At 29.1% G+C, this 21,034-nt stretch overlaps 2 protein-coding genes and 1 long non-coding RNA gene across 4 annotated transcripts in view; 2 read left to right on the forward strand and 1 right to left on the reverse strand.

The window, feature by feature from the left end:
- LOC106693473 (uncharacterized) overlaps positions 1-19,463 on the reverse strand; it is a 75,671-nt gene extending 56,208 nt beyond the window's left edge. Inside the window, exons 1-3 of the long non-coding RNA XR_001345151.2 lie at positions 19,193-19,463; positions 18,677-18,733; positions 18,220-18,358 (exon numbers count right to left, since the gene is read on the reverse strand). This is a non-coding gene — a long non-coding RNA (uncharacterized LOC106693473). The remainder of the gene's footprint in view (positions 1-18,219; positions 18,359-18,676; positions 18,734-19,192) is intronic.
- Positions 2,187-5,508, forward strand: LOC103576581 (uncharacterized). 2 transcript variants are annotated; one of them, XM_053737709.1, is made up of 5 exons: positions 2,187-2,299; positions 2,918-3,208; positions 3,562-3,754; positions 5,000-5,168; positions 5,253-5,508. In XM_053737709.1, the coding sequence occupies exons 2-4, from the start codon at positions 3,022-3,024 to the stop codon at positions 5,133-5,135; spliced, it is 516 nt and encodes a 171-aa protein (XP_053593684.1). In that variant the 5' UTR covers positions 2,187-2,299; positions 2,918-3,021; the 3' UTR covers positions 5,136-5,168; positions 5,253-5,508. The 2 variants fall into 2 exon arrangements, with proteins under 2 accessions (XP_053593684.1, XP_008555090.1); XM_008556868.3 differs by having other exon boundaries at positions 5,000-5,172; positions 5,253-5,507.
- On the forward strand, positions 6,055-10,317 carry LOC103576580 (uncharacterized). The gene is made up of 9 exons (XM_053737706.1): positions 6,055-6,342; positions 6,431-6,593; positions 6,763-7,013; positions 7,089-7,291; positions 7,361-7,608; positions 7,696-8,386; positions 8,605-8,714; positions 9,263-9,824; positions 10,070-10,317. Exons 1-9 carry the CDS (start codon positions 6,122-6,124, stop codon positions 10,282-10,284), a joined length of 2,664 nt encoding a protein of 887 aa, XP_053593681.1. The 5' UTR covers positions 6,055-6,121; the 3' UTR covers positions 10,285-10,317.
- Positions 19,464-21,034: the final 1,571 nt, after the last annotated feature.

Here is a 21,034-nt window from a genome sequence, read left to right on the forward strand (position 1 = left end):
TTCAGCCTCATAAATTTTTATAACAAGTATGTTAAAAGACCTAGTACTCGGTCAGAAAACTAGCACTTGATCTAATACTGAAAAAATTTTATTTTTGACCTAAAACTTTTTTTTTTTAAATTAACAATTTATTGCAAAATGTTCATAGATCTTTGATTTTGTAGTCATATATATTTTATAAATTAAAAATATTTATAAAAAATCATTTATTACGACCATGATTAAGTAGTGCGAGCAATGACCCGTGAAATAATTTTTAAACTTGACTAATTTCAAAGACAAGGACAAGGACAGTAATAACTCATTAAAAAAATGACTTTTCGACTCTCAAACAAAGTGTTTATAAAAACAATTAAGCAATTAACTAAATTTTAGCAAAAAAATTTTAGTGTAAATTGAGGCCGTTGAAACCATAATGACCCTAAAGTAAGTAAATAAACTCTCAAGTCCATGATCCTTGAATTTATTTGTTTTATTTTGTCTGTGATGACAAGTATTATATTTATAAATAAAATATATATTTAATCAAGTAAGTAAATAAATGATATTTTTAATTAAATGAAATAAGAATGTTATTGTCCGTCAGAAGGATTATTATTTGCTAGACATAATTTAAAATAGCCAAGAAACTCATTGACGTGCCAGAGACAAAAACATGAATTTTGTGTAATTGTATTTGTTGTCTCGTGTTGGTACACATTTATATATATGTGTTGTATAAATGAAGAGGAGAAAACTCTTTTGACCCCAGTGTCCATCAAAGTTTTCCAATTATCCAAGCAATACTGTCCAGCATTTAGGTTGAATACTGGGTTTCAACCTCCTACGGAGCATTTACCACTGATTAAATCCTCGCTCATTCAATTCCTCCTATCCAGCATAATTGCAAATACTCACTGGCTATTGAGAGATTAACGATAACTCTAAATACTCTTAATACTATCTACCAAATTACAACTCACTTTATTTTATTACCATACTTGACTCATAAATAATAATTCACTCGACTTTTGTCCCACGGAAATTAATTTTTTTACTCAACTAATTTTATTCCAATTACCAATAATGCGTAATGTACTTTTTAATTCGCTAAGCTTTTAAGCTCATCAACCCAAGAGCTTCAAATTTAAATGCAAATTTGAATGCAAATGTAAATGATTGAAATTACTAGTGGCATTACAAACAATCAGTTTGTATTTTTATTCGTCCTGGGTCGCGCTAAATAAATAAATATACAAACGTGATAGAAAGTTTTGTTTTAATTCTTAGTAATTTGTCCACTCGCGGAAACGACACATCGATAATAATTACAACATATATCCTTACATCAATATTAAACTATGAGGTTACATAATATTGTGATTGATTTTAAATACGCATCTATTTATTTCTCAATTTATTTTAAATTCAAACTGACACTTTGAATTAAGTATTACTGTAATTACGTGACCTGAGCAAAATGACATCATTTTGAATTTTTTTTTTTTTTTTTTTTTTTTCATTTCAAATTTTCATCTTAAAAATTTTAACAAAAATATTATTATTATTATTTTTTTTTATTAAATTGCATGATTTTTATAGATGGATTGTAATTCAAAGTTTGGGGTAATGTGGAATCGACAACATTTTTATTTCTATTTGACGTATTAATAAATTTTAACAATTAAAATTAAAAATAAAAAAAAATTTGTTGTCTTTGGGCTGCAAATGAATTTTTGTAAACAAGAATAAAAATTAACTTTTTTCAAAATCGTGTCCGTTTGCCCCCAGTCAATGAATGTTAAAAGTCTAGAATTCCTGCTATTAGATTAAATAATTAAATTTAAGAACAGATTATTTTAAAATAATTGTGGGTAATATCGAGAGGAAATCACGATTTTATGATACTAATTTAATAAAACGTTAGTTGTTAATGTTATAAACAAAACGTGCCATTGAGCATGTAACAGAATTGCACGACGTGAGCAAAGTAGCTTAAATATATGGTTTTTAGTGTAATAAATATATATATTTAGATGTATGTTTGTATGTATTGTAAATAGTTTCGAGGCGTTTCGTAATCAGGTAGTACATGGACCCAGTAATAAGCAAGTGGATACCTAAACCACACGTTTGTTGGACACACGAGTGGGGTAAAACACTTTCTCTTTGAATCCGTGCCTTGGCCAGACATCAAAGTACTCTCAGCCAGTTTTTTATCAGCCAGTGAGCATTGTCGTGGTCTTAGACGTGATTTAGTGTTTGCTTTGGATTTATCTTTTTCTGTCTATTCTATTCTGCTTTAACTTGTCTTTTTGCTGTAGGTATTTTTATTTTTCTAAACTAATTTATTTCATTATTTGATAATAAGTACCATGTAATTAGTTATTATTTATGTTAACTGTAATCATTTATTTTAAAAATCCTATCAAATTTTAAGTCAAAATTTTTAATAGATTTTTTTTTTTTCATTATTATCTCTTTCAAAAATCCTAATTGATTAAATAATTGTTAATTATTTTTTGATTAATTAGCAACGAAAAAATTTGTATATGGGTAATTTTTTTTTATTTTTTATTGAAAGAATGAACCAAAAGACTTTTCAAAATTTTTTTTTCTAATAGAAAAATCGCGTTTTCGGAAAAATTCATTTTGAAAAAAAAAAAAAATCATTATAAACTAAAAAAGTAATTAGTCAAAATGAAAGTTATAAAATTTTAAAATATCAATCCACTTTAAATAAGAAAAAATCAACCAAAATTTGACTTTATCTTTTTTTGTATCAATTTTACTTTTCAATAATTTTTTAAAAGTATGAAATAATTTAATATTAGTATTTTGTAATATTGTACTAAATATATTTAATTATACCTATTAAATTAATTACTATACGCAGTATTACATATTGCATAATTTATCTACTTTCTTATTGTTACAGAATCAAATGAAATAATTATTATTGATGATAATAATAGCTTTAAAAGAGAATCATTAACGAAGAGACCTATTAAATATTCACTTTGATAATTAAGTGATAAAAGTATGGAATTATCACGTGTATGGGTTTTACTTGTGTGTTGCTTACTGGCAGTAGGGAATGTTACATCCGCACCGAGTCCTCAGGAGCCGGCGTTTGAGCTTCCAGTCCAATTAGTTGGATTTCCTGTCATCATTGCCGCTGTCAGAATAACTAATTTCATCAAGAAATTGGCCTACTCACTCAATCCCCGTAAGTAAAAAAAAATCTAATCTTTGACACCTAACTATTACACATTTTAATATAAATAATATTTAACTTAATATTTTTGTAATACCAAAAAAATACAGCCGGAAAAAACACCTGATTAATATAAGAAGGTAATAAATTGGAATCCGGACGTCCTTGTAATATAAGCGAAAGTATTGAATTCTTTCATGTTAATATATAACTTTCGTGCTGCTGGCATATCAAATTATAGTCTTGTTACGTCAAATGTTTATTATAAATAAAGTTACTTTAAATTAATTTTATATTTTATTTTAATTGGTAAGTTATTTCTTTTTAATAAATTTCGATAATTAGTTAATTAAATTTTTTTACAGAGACTTATATGGGACGAAGTAAAAGATCTTCTCACGATGAAGAGATATTAGACATTGACCAAGTTGAAAAAAAATTAGTCGCCGAAATGGGAGAAAAAGTTTGCATTTATGAGAGAACGTGTGCAAAATTTGCAGCTATCGCACTGAAAAAAGGACATCGTGATCCGAGTCTTGATTGGGATGAAATATTTAGGTAATTTATCACTAATGAATATTTTTCTTAATTACTGAGACAGTCAAAATTTTTTCAAAAATTTTTACTGTTAAAAGTAAATAGAAAATGCAAATTTAATATTTTTTATAAATTACTATTTAATTAAATAATTGTCTAGACAAAAAAAATTAAATTGAAAAAATTTTTTTCTGGTCACTAAGATAGAGTAGAAATGCATCAGTCGTTAAAAAAATTTATTACCATGTTTACTTAATTTTTTCTGACCTCATTGTTAAAAAATTATAGAGTTGATTAGACGGAAAAAACTCATTATGAAGGTTAAAGATTTATTGAAGACATTATAAAATTTTTTTTTCTGTGAAGAAATAGACAGCTTTGTACCTTACACTCCGATTGTGTTAAAGCCGAGGATGATTAACAGAGAGTGTAAAATAATGATGAGTGTATAAGTAAAAAAGAAAGTGAGGGATTTGTTCACCAGCTAGTGGTGTAAATCCGTCAGCTATTTCGTAAAACAAAGTACCGAAAGACAATGAGCAGAAAAAAAAATATATTTTAGTGTTTAGTACTGAGTATCCTCGCTAATGGGCATGAAGATCCGCTTGCGTACACTCGTAAAGCCAAGATCGAGAGCTAAAGAGATACATTCTCGGATTATCCAAGACATTCGTTTGTCCAAGTTCTAAGTACTCTACTCTGTTTCTTAGGATGTTAGAAGCTGGAGCTTTATACTAAATTTTGTTGTAAGCAATGTCGGGAACAGATAGCCTTAATGGCTTGGCGCGCGTGTTCTAATGTATCTCGATATGGAAGGAAATTCACGAAAAAGACATGGATAAACATAAAGAATTACTTTTCATAGAAAACCTGACTCGAAATTGTCGGAAAAATTTAAATAAAATAATTGGAACGTTTAACTACAAATCAGTAGTTCCTAAACAACAGCAAATTTACGAATTTCGCAAACTAAATAGGCTTCAGATCAGAAATGTATTAATTTCTGGCAATTTTCCTATAACTGTTTTTCTTCAGAAGACACTAAATGGAGACAAAAACGATCATGTTATGTTCGGTTAGTCCTAACAGAAACTAATTTCTTAGTGTTCGAATATTTAGAGACCCAGATTCTATAGATTTCGAATTTTAAAGGATTTTTGGAGCGATAATTTCATAAGTGACAGTGCATTATATATTTTTATAAATTTGTCTTGAATGAGTAGAAGGTCTTACTAAAGATATATTTTGAATTTATACATTTTCCAGCCGATACAAATCATCACCAGATCCAATGAAAGAAAATTATCTACTGAGTGTTTTCATGGGAGAAATAATTGGCAGCCCCAGACTTTGTCATCAGCTTTCCAAGCGACGAGCTTGCGATGGCGATCTATCCGATTGATAAAAACTTTTCATTTATTTAGAACAAATTAATGCAAGTAATTGAACTCCAAATAACAAAGCAACAAAACACAATTCTCATTCAATACCTCAACTAATCTCGATATTATTTCCGTAGATATTTTCATTGGACCCAGGAACAAACGTGCTATAAATAAATATTAAGTGAAATTTATATGAACGATATAGTTGTAAATATGTGATTTTTTGTATAGTCTCATTTAGTTACTTAATCATAAAATGTTGAAGAGTAAAGCTGTGTATTATCTTGTCAATCGACAATTACCTCATGTTTTTTTTTAAATTTTATTTACGTTAAATATTGAAAATGTACAATGAGTTTGTAAAAATTATTTTTATGTAATTTTTGAGTAAATAAATAAATAAAATTAATTATTTATATTTGTTGTCAAAAAATATTTGCAAGTTAAATATTCACGTAATACAAAAATAAAAAATAAAAGTAAATTTGGAGAGAGTAGAAAATATAAAATGTCGACAGCCCACGCCAATCGTTGCTTTCAAATAAAAGTAATGTAAAATATAAAGTGAGTCTGCTTAACAACCAGTCGTCAAGTTCCTTTCACAGAGTTAACATTGGAAAAAATTATTACTTATTTATTTATTTATTTTTTTTTTTATATATATTTATTAATAACTTCGTTATTCAATTTTTAATTACCGATTAGAATTAGTAAACTTAACAATCGCAATAAAAAAACCGCGATTACGATTGTTGACTTTTATATTTTGTCAACTAATCGGATAAAACAAACTTTGATTACGTTCAAGACGTGGAAAAAATAATTAAATTTTCAGCAAATAGTTTAGTTTTTGATTGTGAACTAATTGAGTACATGAAACTTTAAAAAATAATTTTTTCGAGTTTTTTTTTTTTTTTTTTTTTAGTAAACTAAGAAAAAGGTAGAGAACAATAAAGTTTTAAGAACAAAGAAAGTGAATGAAAGTAAAGAAGAGCAAGTTGGTATGATGTATTTGTGTTTGAGTTCAATGTCCCAGTGGCCGCAAACGAAAGTGACTTGGCTCGTGAAGAACATCAGCCTTGTCCTCATTCTTGTGCTTCTAGGGCTTCTTCATTCTCATCCGGTTGTCTCAAGTCCCGTTCAAGTTCAACGTAACACTCATCAGCTTCATTACTGTCGCTTTGAGACAACACATAATTTATATACCATCGATGATTTACTCAAGTAAGTTTTTCAATTTTTATTGATCACATAATGATGTTATTTGAAGTCAATCATGGAATTTTATGGAGTAATTGCAATAATTATTTAGATGCATGAACGAACTGGCGTCGAGGGTGAGACACAGAAGAACAAGATCGACAAATGAAAAAGTTGAATTCTTTCCAATGAATCACAAAAATAAGCGTCATGATCAAAGCGAATATGTACCGTCTTCAGAAGCTGGAAATTTTTATACTGATCTGATAAATATAGTAAGTAAAGTTATAACTTTTTTAAAGTATGATAATTTTTTTACCACGAAAATAATTATTGATTTAAATAAAAGTGTGGAAGCTTTTCTATTTCTAATTAATGTACTATTAATACGAATGATTAGTTAAAAAAAAATGAATAACTAATTGTTTAATGAATAAATTCAAGCGTCGTGGACCACTACCGAGAAACGAACCAAGTTACTATGAATATCCAGCTGCACAACAAACTTATCCAATGGACTCAAGTTACACTCCCAGAATATTGGGTGTTAATCTTCTTGATGCATTTTCATCGATATCTCAGTACGATGATCGCAAGTGCGTCTTAAGAATCATTTGCGAAGTAGCAACTGGTGTTTTACCCGGTAATAATGGATACAAACAAAGTTCGAGTTTCGGAATCAATTCGCTTGTCAAGTATTTCGTCACTTTTATCATCCATTTGATTTACAAGTTTATCCCTTTTATTTATTGATATTATTTTTCCATTAGTTTTTTAACGACTGTTAATTTTGATGCTTCGTCGCCGTTACTGAAATTTGGAAAATCAGCGCTAATGGGCTACGCTAACAAAGGAAATCCTGACATCTGTTACAATCAATTCCCTCGATGTCCAAAGAACCCCAACGACCTAATTAATTATCTCAACAATTACAATGGCGGGTTTTTCAGATTTTTCAATTATCGTGACACAGGTAAATATTTAAAAATTATTCAAAACTAATACTTTCATTGCATTAATTTATTTAATTTTTTTTTTCAAGGTAATTATAATCGCGATGTAGCTGGAAGTGATTTATCAGAAGCTGTATCTGATCGCAAAGCAACTGGTGAATTGAAATTTGATACTCCTTCCTCTCGAATAAATTTATCTGAACGAAATAATAATAATGATAAGAACAGAATAATATTTCCTGATGATCAACGACATGTTAATCGTTTTGTTCAAATTTACGACTATCCTGAGTCAGAAAAAAATAGTAATTCACCAGAATCACTAATTTTTCCTCAGGTAACATTAAATAATTACTAAAAAAAAAAATTAGTTGTTTAAATAATTAAATCTCCTAAAATAAAAAAAAAAAAAATTTTCTGTTAGGATAGAAAGGATCAAAACGTCGAGGAACTGGTGTACGATTTTTATAGCGATGAATTATCTCAATCAGAAGATAAAAAATCACCACTAACCCAAGGGCCACAGCAATTACCTCCAGTGTCTAAGAAAAAAAACGCAAAGCTTTATCTATTAACCCGAAATAATCCTTATTCAACGAAAAAATTATCAAGTTACACTTTTCCAGACGGCCAGCAGATCATGATAGACACAAGCTTTTCAAAATTATTTTCCAACAGCTACAAAAAAGCTCTAAAACGAGGTCTTATGAATAATGCGCCTCGGGCTATCAACATGGAGGGTTTGTACGTGATTAATCTAACAGAACTATATCCTACAAGCGGTTATACTGCCGATGATGATACTCGTAGTCTATTGGAGGAGCAGGTTATTCATCCCTGTGACATGATTTGTCATGATTCAAGAGGTACAGCTGTTCAATTCAGCCAGTTTGTTAATTCTAACGAGGAGAATACCAATACCGATCCTGATCACCAAGATTCTGATGCTGATGGAAGTAATTCTTTATCCACCCTCATGACACCTGAACAACCGATTTTAGACCTATCTAAAAGTCTGCCCTGTCAAGTTATATGCCTGAATAGTCACGGTCAAAGACGACGTATTTCTACTACATTTAATAAAGTACTAAGAACCAGACTACCAAATAACCAAGGTCGTAATTTAAACTAAACTTATTATTTATATTTTTTTAAGTCTTAAAAATTTTTGTTTGTTAATTATTTTTACTCATATTTATTTATAATGGGATTATGTACTGTAATTACTGAATATTTAAATAAATAATTGTTAGTTTTTGAAATCGATGATAAAAATCCGTAATTCCATTATTTAATGAGTGTTAAATGAGATAAGTTGATAAATGTATTGCAGAAGCTGATGACAATCGACTAAAAAAATTCAAAATTTTAAAACCGAGATTCGTTGGTGACCCAGTGATTGATGATAAGGATCCTGTTATTCAATTATCCGATTCAGAAGAGGTAACAATACATTTTTGTCATTACTAGTAATAGAATTTTGAATTTTTCAACCAATCTACAGAATTTTTTTTAAATTAATTAATTAATAAGTCATTTTATGAATCTATTTTTTAATTTCTACGACATAAAAATAACTTTTTGTCATCCATATGAAGATAAATAAATTTGATTATTCTTCTTGATCTAATTCTTTATGTATAATAAAAAAAACTAAGAATATTTAAAAGAGAATAAACTAAATCTTTTTATCTTCAAAATCCACTTTTACAGTCACCAAAAAAATCACCTCTAAACCTTCCGTCTATTCTTCACCCCATAAAAAAAAAATAATAATAATAATAACAAAAAAAAACCTTCATTCCGCATCACTTTTTTTCTCGCCCCAAATCTAAAATACACACGCGACCTGATTCGGTTGCATTGTTGGATCCTGACATGCCCAAAGTACTTTTTATGGGCTTGTTCTTTTATTTAATTTAAAATGAAAAAAAAGGTCGCTTTATACTAGAGAGGAATCAGATTATATAGATCCTTTTTCCCTGTACCAGGTGCCATTGTCCTCACTGCCGTGGGCAGGTGGGTCAGGTATGATTGACCCCTCGTCATGGGGACAAGGACCACCGTCAGTGTTAACACCATCAGTTGATTCTGATAAATCATCAAAAGTAATTGGATCACCATTGTCACTTGAACAAGGTGACACTGTAATTGGTGATAATCCACTTGCCATAATTACAAATACATCATCACCAACTCGATCACCTGGTTTCAATAATCCACCTGGTTATCCAATGAATTATCAACAACAAATACCACCAACAACAATAACTATTTGCAATGGACGCATTTATATCATGCCAGCTAATAGTGCGACCTCACCAGCATGCGCGATGCCTGTTAATACCCTCCATCGTTCAAGCGAAGTTCCATTACTGAAGAAAGAAAAAAATAAATGGGGAAATTATACCCACTTTTTTCAACAACTCGCTGAAACTGTTAATAGTGAAAACTATAACAATAATTTTGGATTCAATGACACAAATAATTTTCCTAATGAACTTGAAACAACTACTAGTAGACCTGAAACACCTCCAATTATTATTCCGCCAGGTATTTAAATTTAATAGCAGTAATTAATTTTAATCATGCGCTTTTCTGGGGGTTCAATTTCACTAAATGAAATTTGAATGAATAGAAAAAATTTTAATGAACTTTACTGTCTCTGTATGCCCTACTTGTCTAGATTAATTCAGTAGAATATTATAACCTACTTAAAATTATCTGGAACTGACTCAGTGAACTAGTTTCCGGAAGGCAATCAAACTTGTCACTAACAAATATTCAAATTGTTATAGAAACTCCTCGAAATTACCCCAAGAAGTCTTGTCCCGAGGATGAGTCCTGGGATGACCAGCTCCAGCAGTGTATTCCAAATCAATATTCAAAAGACGCAGGTGACATCAGCACTGAAGACACATATCAGAGGATACCGTTCGATGCACCATTAACCAGACGACAACGTATTGTTATTAAAATACCTCATGCCAATATTCATATTCAAAGCAATTAAAACTATTTGAGTAAAAACAAATGAGCTTAACAGTCAATTAATACCCAATTAATTTATATAAATTGATAAATTAAAAATAAAGAAAGTAAGAAGTAAGTTAATCTTAGATTATTTGACAATAGTTTCTTGTTGTGGTTGATGAGCTTGAGAGTATCAAAAAGCTAATTGTCTCGGGCTGTCAGTTGCACCCTTAGACCCCAGTAGCACTTGGCCCTGTCCAGAGCACACGCCCCTAAGGGGGTTGTGTGGAGTTGGTATTAGACCACGAGGTTTGTCTCTCATCCTGAGAATTATACTGCAACTACTACTACTACTACTATTACTACTGGTACTACTATTTACTACTATTAGTGATACTACAACTGATGCTATACCTCAGCTATTCTCTTCCTCCTGTCACGCAGTCTAACAGTGTCTACACCGTGAATTATACGCCAGAGAGAACTAAATAATTATACCCCTGCCTTGAGTATATCCGTCGATGGATACTCATTGCCAAGAGCTTATTTGTACAGTGTCAATGTCTTCTAGTACATATATATATGTATATACATATGCACACCATTTTTAAGTGCTGGTGAATCATTGTATGATGCACTTAAATCACGGGGTTTAACTTTTTTTCACTTGACGGAGTAATTGTTCCAACATTCCAACAAAAAATTTATTTCAGACAGGAAATGTCGGTTATTTTTTTTTAATAATTAAAATAAATGGTAAAAATAATCTGGTATAAACTAAAAGTTCATCTGATATTTATGTTTTTATTAAAATATTAATTATTATTTACTTTAAAACAGGATCCTAGTAATTATTACACTGTAATTTTAATTTATTTTTAGAAATCAGTTCTAAAATTATCATGATCGATTACTCAATACCAGATTTTTATTTATTTAATTATTTAATTAAAGTATTTTTGTTTTCGAGTCTAAAGATTTTTTAAAATAAAAATTAATGAATAAAATTTATCTCAAATCCTAGGGTCTGTTTTTAATGGAATGAAAGTAAAAAAAAAAGGGAAGTACTCTTCAAAATTTTGTGTTGATGGTGTGCGACAATTAAAAGCGTAAAAAAATTAATGTAATTAATTTAAATATTAATAATTAAATTCAAACAAAGTTGTGTGGATAATAATAACAATAACAATGCATAAGTTGTATAAGAATTTAAACGTCACTTTGTTATCCACGAAGCACACTCGTCTGCAAGTTGCTTAAAGACATATATATGTGGTATAAATAGCTGTATAACAGTATTTAATAATAATGAAGACTGAGAATAAGTATAAGAGGGTGGTGACTGTGTTCATTCTCTCTATTACACCGTCTTACTTATCTATATATACTATAATAGTACAACTAAGGACTAAAACAGAGAGTAATACGGAAGGCTCTAAAATAAAAGGATAAAGACGATACTCAAAAGATAATCTTCACTACTACCTCTACAACTTTTGTACCAGCTGAAACGAGAGAACTCATCTTCAACCTAATTTAACGCTCAAGGATCTTGTCTTTTATGTTTTAAATTTATTATACAAGATATACACATATACTTTTTACTTTACTTCATGTTATTACTTTCATTTTACAAACTTACTAATCACAAGTTTTAATTATTTTATTTAATGTTAAACTACCGACAGTATCATGACCTTTTTAGGATTTTTCAATAAATTTAATCAATCAAATAATTTTATATATTTTTAATATATATAAAATACACAAGTAAACTGAAGTTATCATGAATTACTAAAAATCTACACATTTTTTCAGAGTATGCTTAAATTATATTTTAATTCATCAAAAAGTTTCCTATAAAAAATTTAATTGGAATTTAATAATTTTATTTGCTTAAAGTTTTACGTCTTAATTAAAGCCATCGATAAACAGCTCAGCCAGTCTCAATTTTTTTTTCTTTTTAAACCAAAAATCTATTCAACCCGTAAACCCACCGCATTATCCTGTCTAGTTTGATCGTCATTTCATAAGAAAAAAAAATCAGACGCTATGAAATATATCACCCTCAAGGGGTTTATGTTTGCTTTCACAGTGAAATTCATCGGCTTTGGTTTTTTTTTTTTTTTTGGTAGTTAAAAATCAAAACGAGTGTAAAGTACGCAGTACGTGTACATTGAATATGTAGGTATAGATTGACATAAAAAATCGCGTACATGAAACGAGCGATGATATAAAAATAGTGGCACGCGTTTGTCGTTGGCCAGCCGATTGATCCGAGACACGTGTCATCAATGCCGCAATCAGCGAGACTGACTGACGGCACCCGGCACTTTTTTCATCTCTATCTATCTCTATTTCCATCATATATACCCATTATATACACCATACAAACAACTATTTCACTCTAATGCGTTATTTATAGAGCGACTGAAAAACTGGTCGCTTGAATTATCCGTTTATAATAAAATCCTTAAATGGTTAAATCGTAATCACAAATTCACGATACGATGCCTCGTATTTTTATTCAATTTCTCATTCTCATTTTTTTGCTTTTCATCTTGAGATTTAGTTCCCCTTTTGGTGTGTCCAAGATGATCCACTTATCAGTTTATTTGACCAGCGACCAGAGCTTTGAATTTTACGAATAATTGAATTGAAAAATAAAAATAATAATGGTGGCAAGAAAAAGGAGATTTTACACCCGAGTCTGGCTGGACAATACAGAAGAATATGGAAGTGTGTTAAGCCACACTATGTGGTCGTGAATTGACATTAATTTTTATTCCCTTCTGAGAATTATCCTGTCGTGTACAGTTGGGAAACTTGAAACTTATATTTTTTTTTTCCTTTTTTAAAGAGAGATTGTAATTTGATCGCGGATTATTTTGGAGGGTTACAGATTCTGGATATTATTATTGTATTGAAAATATTTCTTCATAATGAAATATATTTTTTAATATAAGTACATATAAAAAAGATTGTGGTTTTTTTAAAAAAGTTACTTTCGAAATAAAAAAAAAGTATCAAAAAAGTGCTAAAAAAAAAAATGAAATCAATGTTTCCAAATTATAGAGTAATTAGAAAAATATTATTTTCAATTATTATTAAAATTGTAAAATAAATTAATGATCCTGAAGTTAGCAGACAATTAGTAATTTTTAGATTTTGTTTAAAATAAATAAATTAAAAAAAAAAAAAAACAAAAATTAAAAATATGCACTTGTAGAAAATTTAAAAAACTACAGGTGCAATTTTTTCAAATATTTTTTTTCTTTATAATTTATTGTTTAAAAAAAGTAAAAAAATTATTAGACGTCAGCTAACTTCAACATCATAATAAATCAATGGTAATATTTTTAAAAATTAGTTCAAAATATAATTATCTTTATAATCAGTTTTTATTTGTCATCAAAAAGTTCATTCACCTGTATTTTAATCCTCTAAATTTTTTTTTACACCAGATTACCACAGTAATTTATCCCCAAAGGTCCTTTGTCACTCGGAAACTATATATATGTATATAATATTGGACATATTAAGAGTATAGAGCCAACGAACTCCTTTGCATCGTTTCCAATTGCCGCGGATTTGTCTCTACCCGACAGCACTTGGGGTGTTAAGCCGACATCATATCGCGACACCGTATAGTAGTCTAGCTACACTCTACACTACTCTAGTCTTAATATACAATATGAGTAGACTTTCACACACACTAAAACTAATACTGCAATAGCACCGTCTTCATTTCTAATAACGAGGAATTATCGTATACAATACCACCCGATCCTCTTTGATGTTCGCGTGGAAAATAATACCATAGCTAATGGAATAAGATTATGTTCAACAAACTAACACTGCCATACTTGTTACTTAGTACTTTATATAACATATATATGTCTACTATCGTTGTTCTCTTCATCACGACGACGATAGTGCCAGTGTTATGATACTTATTATTATTATTATTATTATTATTATTATTATTATTATTATATTTTATACCTATTTAACAAGATATCCCAACAATTATCAATGAAACACGATCATGAGAATATATAATAATAATTATCTATCAGCAGGTGGGTTTTAAATTATTTTCTTGGTAAATTTCATCGTTTTAATTTACAACAAACAATTTTAAGACTTTATAATTAAATTTTTTTTTTTTTTTTTAATTTGGTTGAAACTTAAAAATTGTTTATAAATATTTGGATAGTATGTGAAAGTGGTGGTCGCGGGTTAATACAAATATATATAGTTTAAAGTTAAAAGTTTAAAATTACACGGAATTATGTAAAGATTGGTAGTAAGAGAATAAAACTTGCTGTATTTTATTTATTGTTTTTAGTGTTAAATATATAAAAACCATCAGATACTGAGAGTGGTTCTCACAATTTGGAGCCATGGGTATTACGGAAAATTGGTCGATTGCATATTATAAATTATTGTACGCCAATGAATACGTCAGTTATAAATTTTTATATGAAATAGAAGCACTGGTCGCTGTTGTTGTGGGATTATATAGAAATGGAAGAGGAATAACGAGAAGAAGAGAGTATAATATAAGAAGAAAATGAAAGGGATGAATTTGTGTTCACGCAACCGAAACGAAATCTACAAAACTCGTACACAAGTCGTGACTCGTAGAGATGAAATGTTTTCTTTTTTTCCTACATAATTTATAGATTATTTTTATGATGAGAAATTTCTATATGAGATTTTTTTCGTTAAATTAAATGTAAAATAGACTGAAAATTTTTTCAATCTATATAAATTTGAATAAAAAATAAAAAAAAATTTTTATTACCCTTAGATTCATTTTTTTCCATATAAGGGATGATAACTTCCATGATATTTTTAATTTTTCAGCCAAAATTACCCTCAAAAATTACAAATGTTAGTTAATTTAATTGTTGTCCAAACTATTGTCTCGAAAAAAATTTAATACACAGTAATTATTATAAATATTAAAAACTAAAGAAGGGGGTGAGCTTGGGAAAATAGTTTGAAGTTATTTGGGGTTTATTATTAGTAGTAACGTGGGACAGGGAGTATATGAATCATGGTCAGTCAAATATACGCGCAGTAGAATAGAGTGAAGTAGAGTATACAGTAGGTAATAGGTATAGAGAGAGTAGGTACGGACTACGGACTGTGATTATACGGTGTCAGTGGCGGTACACATACGTATAACAGTACCATCAGGGCGGGTCGCACTTTGCGCGGTGGCTACGGGATATTATTAAGCCGACAATACCGCTAGGGTCGTCCTACTACTGCGGCTACAGGGTACGGTTCATGTATATATATATATACTAGCAAACCATACTACTTCCATTTCCACTCTTCACTCAGTCTACACTCAACTCTACCATACACATCCTACACCACTATCCAGGGGTCGAAATTCGACTCCCATGCATCATAATAGAGACGCGTGCAAGCTTCGGTCTGGCATTTAAACGCGCTGTAATTATATGTCTCTTCGTCCTGCCGACCCGTCACCGCACTGCACACAATATCGTAAATAGTACCTTACTATTATATATCGCCGCTGCACTCACGTCGTCCTGTCAATAGACGTCATAATCTTCGATAATTATTAATTAATAAATAAACGTCAAAAAAAAAAAAATTAATTAATTGGAAAAAAACAAACTAATAAAGTAAATCTAATTTATGTAGCAATAATTAACTTGCATATCTCGCGGTGAACAATTAAGTTTAACGTCTAATTGCAACATGTTGCTTGGTTATAAACATGTACAAGAGCTCTGGACATAAAACTAGAAATTGCGAAAGCTTGTGACTACTATTATACGACGGCAGTTGGTACTTTTGATAAAATTAAGCCTTAAGTACTTGAAACTTAACAAGACGATTGTGTAGAGAGAGAACAAGCGAGATTATTTTTATTTTAGGATATTTATTTTTTAAATTTTTTTTTTTTTTTTTTTTTTTTTTTTTTTTTTTTTTTTTTTTTTTTTTTAAGTAAAATACGATAATTGGTCTAGTCAATTGTACTAATCAGATGAAGTAGAGTAATGTAATGTATTAAACTGTCGCTATATTAGTGAGAGCTGTAGTGAGTTGTGGATTAGTTATGTCCGCGTTCGTGTGTCGATCGACACGCCTCATAACTTCCTTGCATCTATTTGTGCTGATAACTATTGCCTATCACTAATAAGATATATGTATAGAATAGCTGGATTTGTAACAGTCGATTGAGCAAAGAATATGATCAATCATCATCATTAATTTACTAGTAATTATTGCGTACTATTGTGTTATTTACTTAATTACCCATTTCTGAGAAAATTTATTAAAGTAAAACGTTAGTAAATTAGGCAATTTATCAAATTTAATTGGCTTTACTACATAAAAAATCTGATAAACAGTTGAACCTGCGAGACAACCCTAAAACTTTCCACTGTTTTCGAGTTGGGGGAGCTGAGTCTAGATTTTCTATAGAATTTCTAAAACGAGGACCCTAAGCAAAATTAAAACACCGTTGGATGTTTAGAGGCCTGGGATATCAGGAAACTCTTCTGAAAGAACGCTAGCACATAAAAGTGAAGGAAAATTTTTTTTTTGAGTACCGAGCCTTTGGTCTAGATTTTCTATCGTTTTTCTAAAGAAAGTTAGACGGCGATCTTGACCAAAAGCGGGAAGTTAAAAAAATTTTATTTTTATAATTTCAGGAAAACTTAAATGTGATTTATAATTTTTCTTTTATAAAAAATTTAAAAATCAAAATAAAGTCTACGACTTATTTGAAGCTTTATCCAAATAAATTAAATTCAAAAAAATTTCGCCATAATTAAAACGTAATATTTAAATCTGCGTGTGGTAAAATAATTTTTTTTCGACGGGGTATTTTTTTCCAAGACTAAAATTAGAATCGGGTGGTCTATATTACGTCAGTAACATCAGCATTGTAATTAATAACACTCATGGACCGGGTTGCTGGTGGTGATTTTCAGTTGACTCAACAACGAATAGTATATAAATTACGTAGGTTAAATAATTTCGTTCATAATTCAACCCTTTGGGTCGTAATTCACGAGCGATAGTAATAAGTCACGGGGACGATACTCGCTAGTGCCTTGTGTGGAACCCGAATGACTTATATTTGTCGTATGCTAATGACTCGAAGATGCAAATTTGTGGGCGTGAAATCGACTCTATCTATATATCTATACCTATTTCTTTTTTACAGTCGAAAACAAACGATTGCACTGAGCTCAAGTGAGTCAAGTACAAAAAAAAAAAAATTAAAAAGCGAAGAATTTTCGTACTCGTTTAATTTTTTTCCACGTCACGCACGATATTTCATTTTAATATAATTTGTGTGTGGCAGTAGCTTATCTTATATTATTTTTTCAAGTTATTAATACTAAGCTAAGAAATAAAATAATTTTATGTGTCCATGGATAACTTTTATTTTTATTTAATCGTTATCTTTATATTGTTTAATAGACATTCGCGGATAATTATTTAATTGTAAATATTTATTTTATGATATAATAAAATAGAGGCAATTGATAACCTTATTTTTATTTTCTTATCTCGAGTTATGTACATTTTTATTTATCTATCTTTCGTACTATAAATATATACGATAGATGATAATAAAAAAAGAGAAAATATTTTGATAGCAATTTTTTAAAATCAAATATTTTTTTTTGTTTCAACGAGATTGAAACAATAAATTCTATACTCTCTTATGCAATAATCAATTGTTTATGTACCAATAGAGCAAATGGCACTTGGTCAAAACAGGTGGAACGACTAATTGACAGACATGATGATAAAAAACTACGACTATAAATAATTAATTACGAATGGAAATTATAAAATAAAATCTAAGATGGAGACTACGAATGATTAAATGGAATAATAAAAAATATATACATCGGATAATTTTATATAAGTTTTGAAATAAATTTGAATTTTATTTAAACTGACTCACCGTTCGCTGATATCTTTGTCACGGTGTTGTCGATGATGGCAGGAAATCATTAATTGCATCAAAGAATCGAAGACATAAGGACACTAAACACTTTTTCATTAACTGTACATTTTAATTGTCATTATTTAAATGAAACTCACTAGTAAAAAAAACATGATAATGAAGTTAGTCGACATCAAATAATTTTTTGATTTTTTTTTAACCAATAAATTATAAAAAAAAATATTTGAAAAAATTACACCTGTTGTTTTTTGAATTTTCTATATGTGCATAATTTTAGATTTTTTTTTTTGTAATTTATGTGCTTAAAAAAAAATTTTAAATTGTTAACTGTCTCCTAACTTCAGGATCATAAAAAAAACTTCACTCGCGATTAAAATAAAACTTCACTTTCCAATACAACAAAATTTTACTTTCTATTAAAAAAAAGTTCACTTAATATTTAAATAAAACTCACTTTTAAAATAAAACTGCACTTCATTAATCACTTCCCGATCAACTACTGCTACACTGACTAAAAAAAAAAAAAATTAAATCAAATTCCGCGACTTCGATTATCGATTTCACGAATTTAAATGACATTTGATTTTTTATCTCGAATCAAAACTCAAATTTTCGAAGGAAAAAATGGCGGACTATTTTATAATGACATGACAAAATTTAAATCAGCAAAAAAAAAATTATAATTTTTAATTAAAAAAAAAAAAAAAAATTAATTATTTAAATAAACCTTTAAAATAATAAAAAATAATTTGAGCTGAGGTTGAAACATTTAAATATAATATTAAAGTAGATAGAAATACAATAGAAACCTTCAGACAAAGAAATTCCAAGACCTCTAGCCCGCCATTTTTCCACGAAATTATCGATCAACTCTTGACTTCATTTACTCGTTAAAAAAAAAAAAAAAATAAAATAAAAACATCTTTTCACTTTTATTCACTGCACTAAATACTGACTAAATCTTACTAACACATTTATTGAGGTCACTTCTACTTCTTTTTATTCCGGTATTTTTATTTTTATTATTTATTTTATTTTATTTTTTTCAATTATCGATCCATTGTCGTTGCCCCGCACTTTTATTCGAACACTATAACTTTACTATAATTAAATAATAAATTATATCTGTCTTTATTTTAAAATCACTGTCAACATATTAATCAATTAGCTCATTTAATTAATTAATTAATTAATCAATTAATTATTTACTTAATGTTAAATCAAGAAAAATTACCGGAGATGTGAACAATGGGAATGATGAAGCACTAATGAGCGTCGATTTGAAGTTGGCTAGAGCTTCATCAATTTCACGGCCTCCCATTGGTTCAAATTTTTCAAAATTACCGAATCAAATAATTAATAACTAAATCGGCTGATATTCTGTAAGCCAATAAAATTTATCCAAATTTGAATGACTCTAGTGTCTTGTGGGTAATTAGAAATTAAAGGGGAAGTTAGTTTCACACCACAGTAAAGCGTAAACATTTTGACGTCCGTCATTGTCAGTATATTTAAATTCAGTGTTATCGTAATAAATAAGACATTTAATTGGAACAATCAGTAAGAAATTTGTACGTGATCATAGTGAAGTGAATTATTTTTAGTGCGCGAGTAGAGTACTCAAAGTGGTAGTGAGTGTCTGTGTTTGTATCAGTATGAAGTCAAGGTTTGTTTATTTGTTTTAGTAATTTTGTGTTTTTTTTTTCTTTTTGTCGTAAATCAATTGATAGGTGCCAATCAGTAGTGAGTTTAATAATTAAGGTGATGAAATTAAATATTTTTTTAAAATTCGAAATAAAAAAAAAAAGATGGCGATGGTTAAGCACCTATGAGCAACAATACGAAGTTGGCTCGAGATTGTTATTAAAAATTTGAATTAGGACGCGTCTCATTGGCCAAACATTTTACACGGACTCGAGTGATTTTTGGGTAGATTCACAATTAAAGTGGAGTTGATCTTGTTCGGAGCTCAGGCTCAGTGTTAAGGACTCATTTGATTTTAATGTTTAAAATTCGTTGGTATTTAAATAAAAAGTGAATTTAAATTAAATTATTAAATAAAGTGTTCATGTAATAGTAGTAAAGTAGGTGAATTATGTTTAGTGCGCGAGTGATATAAGTGAATTTGTAGAGGGAAAAAATTTTTAACAACGGTCGTGAGCGTCTGTGTGAGCATAGTGATGGTTTGTAATTTGTTTAGTGATTTCGTGTTTTTTTTTTTTTTTTTTTTTTTTTTTTTTTTTTTTTTTTTTTTTTTTTTTTTTTTTTTTGTCGTAAATAAATTGATAGATGCCAATCAGGAGTGAATTTAATAATTCAAGTGATGAAATTAAATATTTTTTAAAAATTCGAAATATAATAAAAAAGATGGCGATGATTAAGCACTTATGGGCAACAATATGAAGTTGGCTTGAAATTGTTATTAAAAATTTGAATTAGGGCGCGTCTGATTGGCCAAAAATTTTAAACGAACTCTAGTGATTTTTAGGTAGATTCACAGTGAGAGGGAAGTCAATTTCGGTCGGAGCTCGGGTTCAGTGCTGACGTCGTAAGTTTACTTGACTTAAAATTTTAAAATTCGCTGGTATTTAAATACAAAGTGTATTTAAATAAAATTATTAAATGTAGTGTTTGTGTGATAGTAGTAAAGTAAATGAATTATTTTTAGTGCGCGAGTCAAGTAAGTGAATTTAAAAAGTAAAAAAATTTTTAACAATGTTAGTGAACGTCTGTGTGAGTATAGTGATAGTTTGTTCATTTGTTTAGTGATTTCGTGTTTTATTCTTTATTGGGTCATAAATAAATTGATAGG

This window comes from Microplitis demolitor, chromosome 3 (genome assembly GCF_026212275.2).
Source record: "Microplitis demolitor isolate Queensland-Clemson2020A chromosome 3, iyMicDemo2.1a, whole genome shotgun sequence".
Classification (NCBI taxonomy): Eukaryota; Metazoa; Arthropoda; class Insecta; order Hymenoptera; family Braconidae; genus Microplitis; species Microplitis demolitor.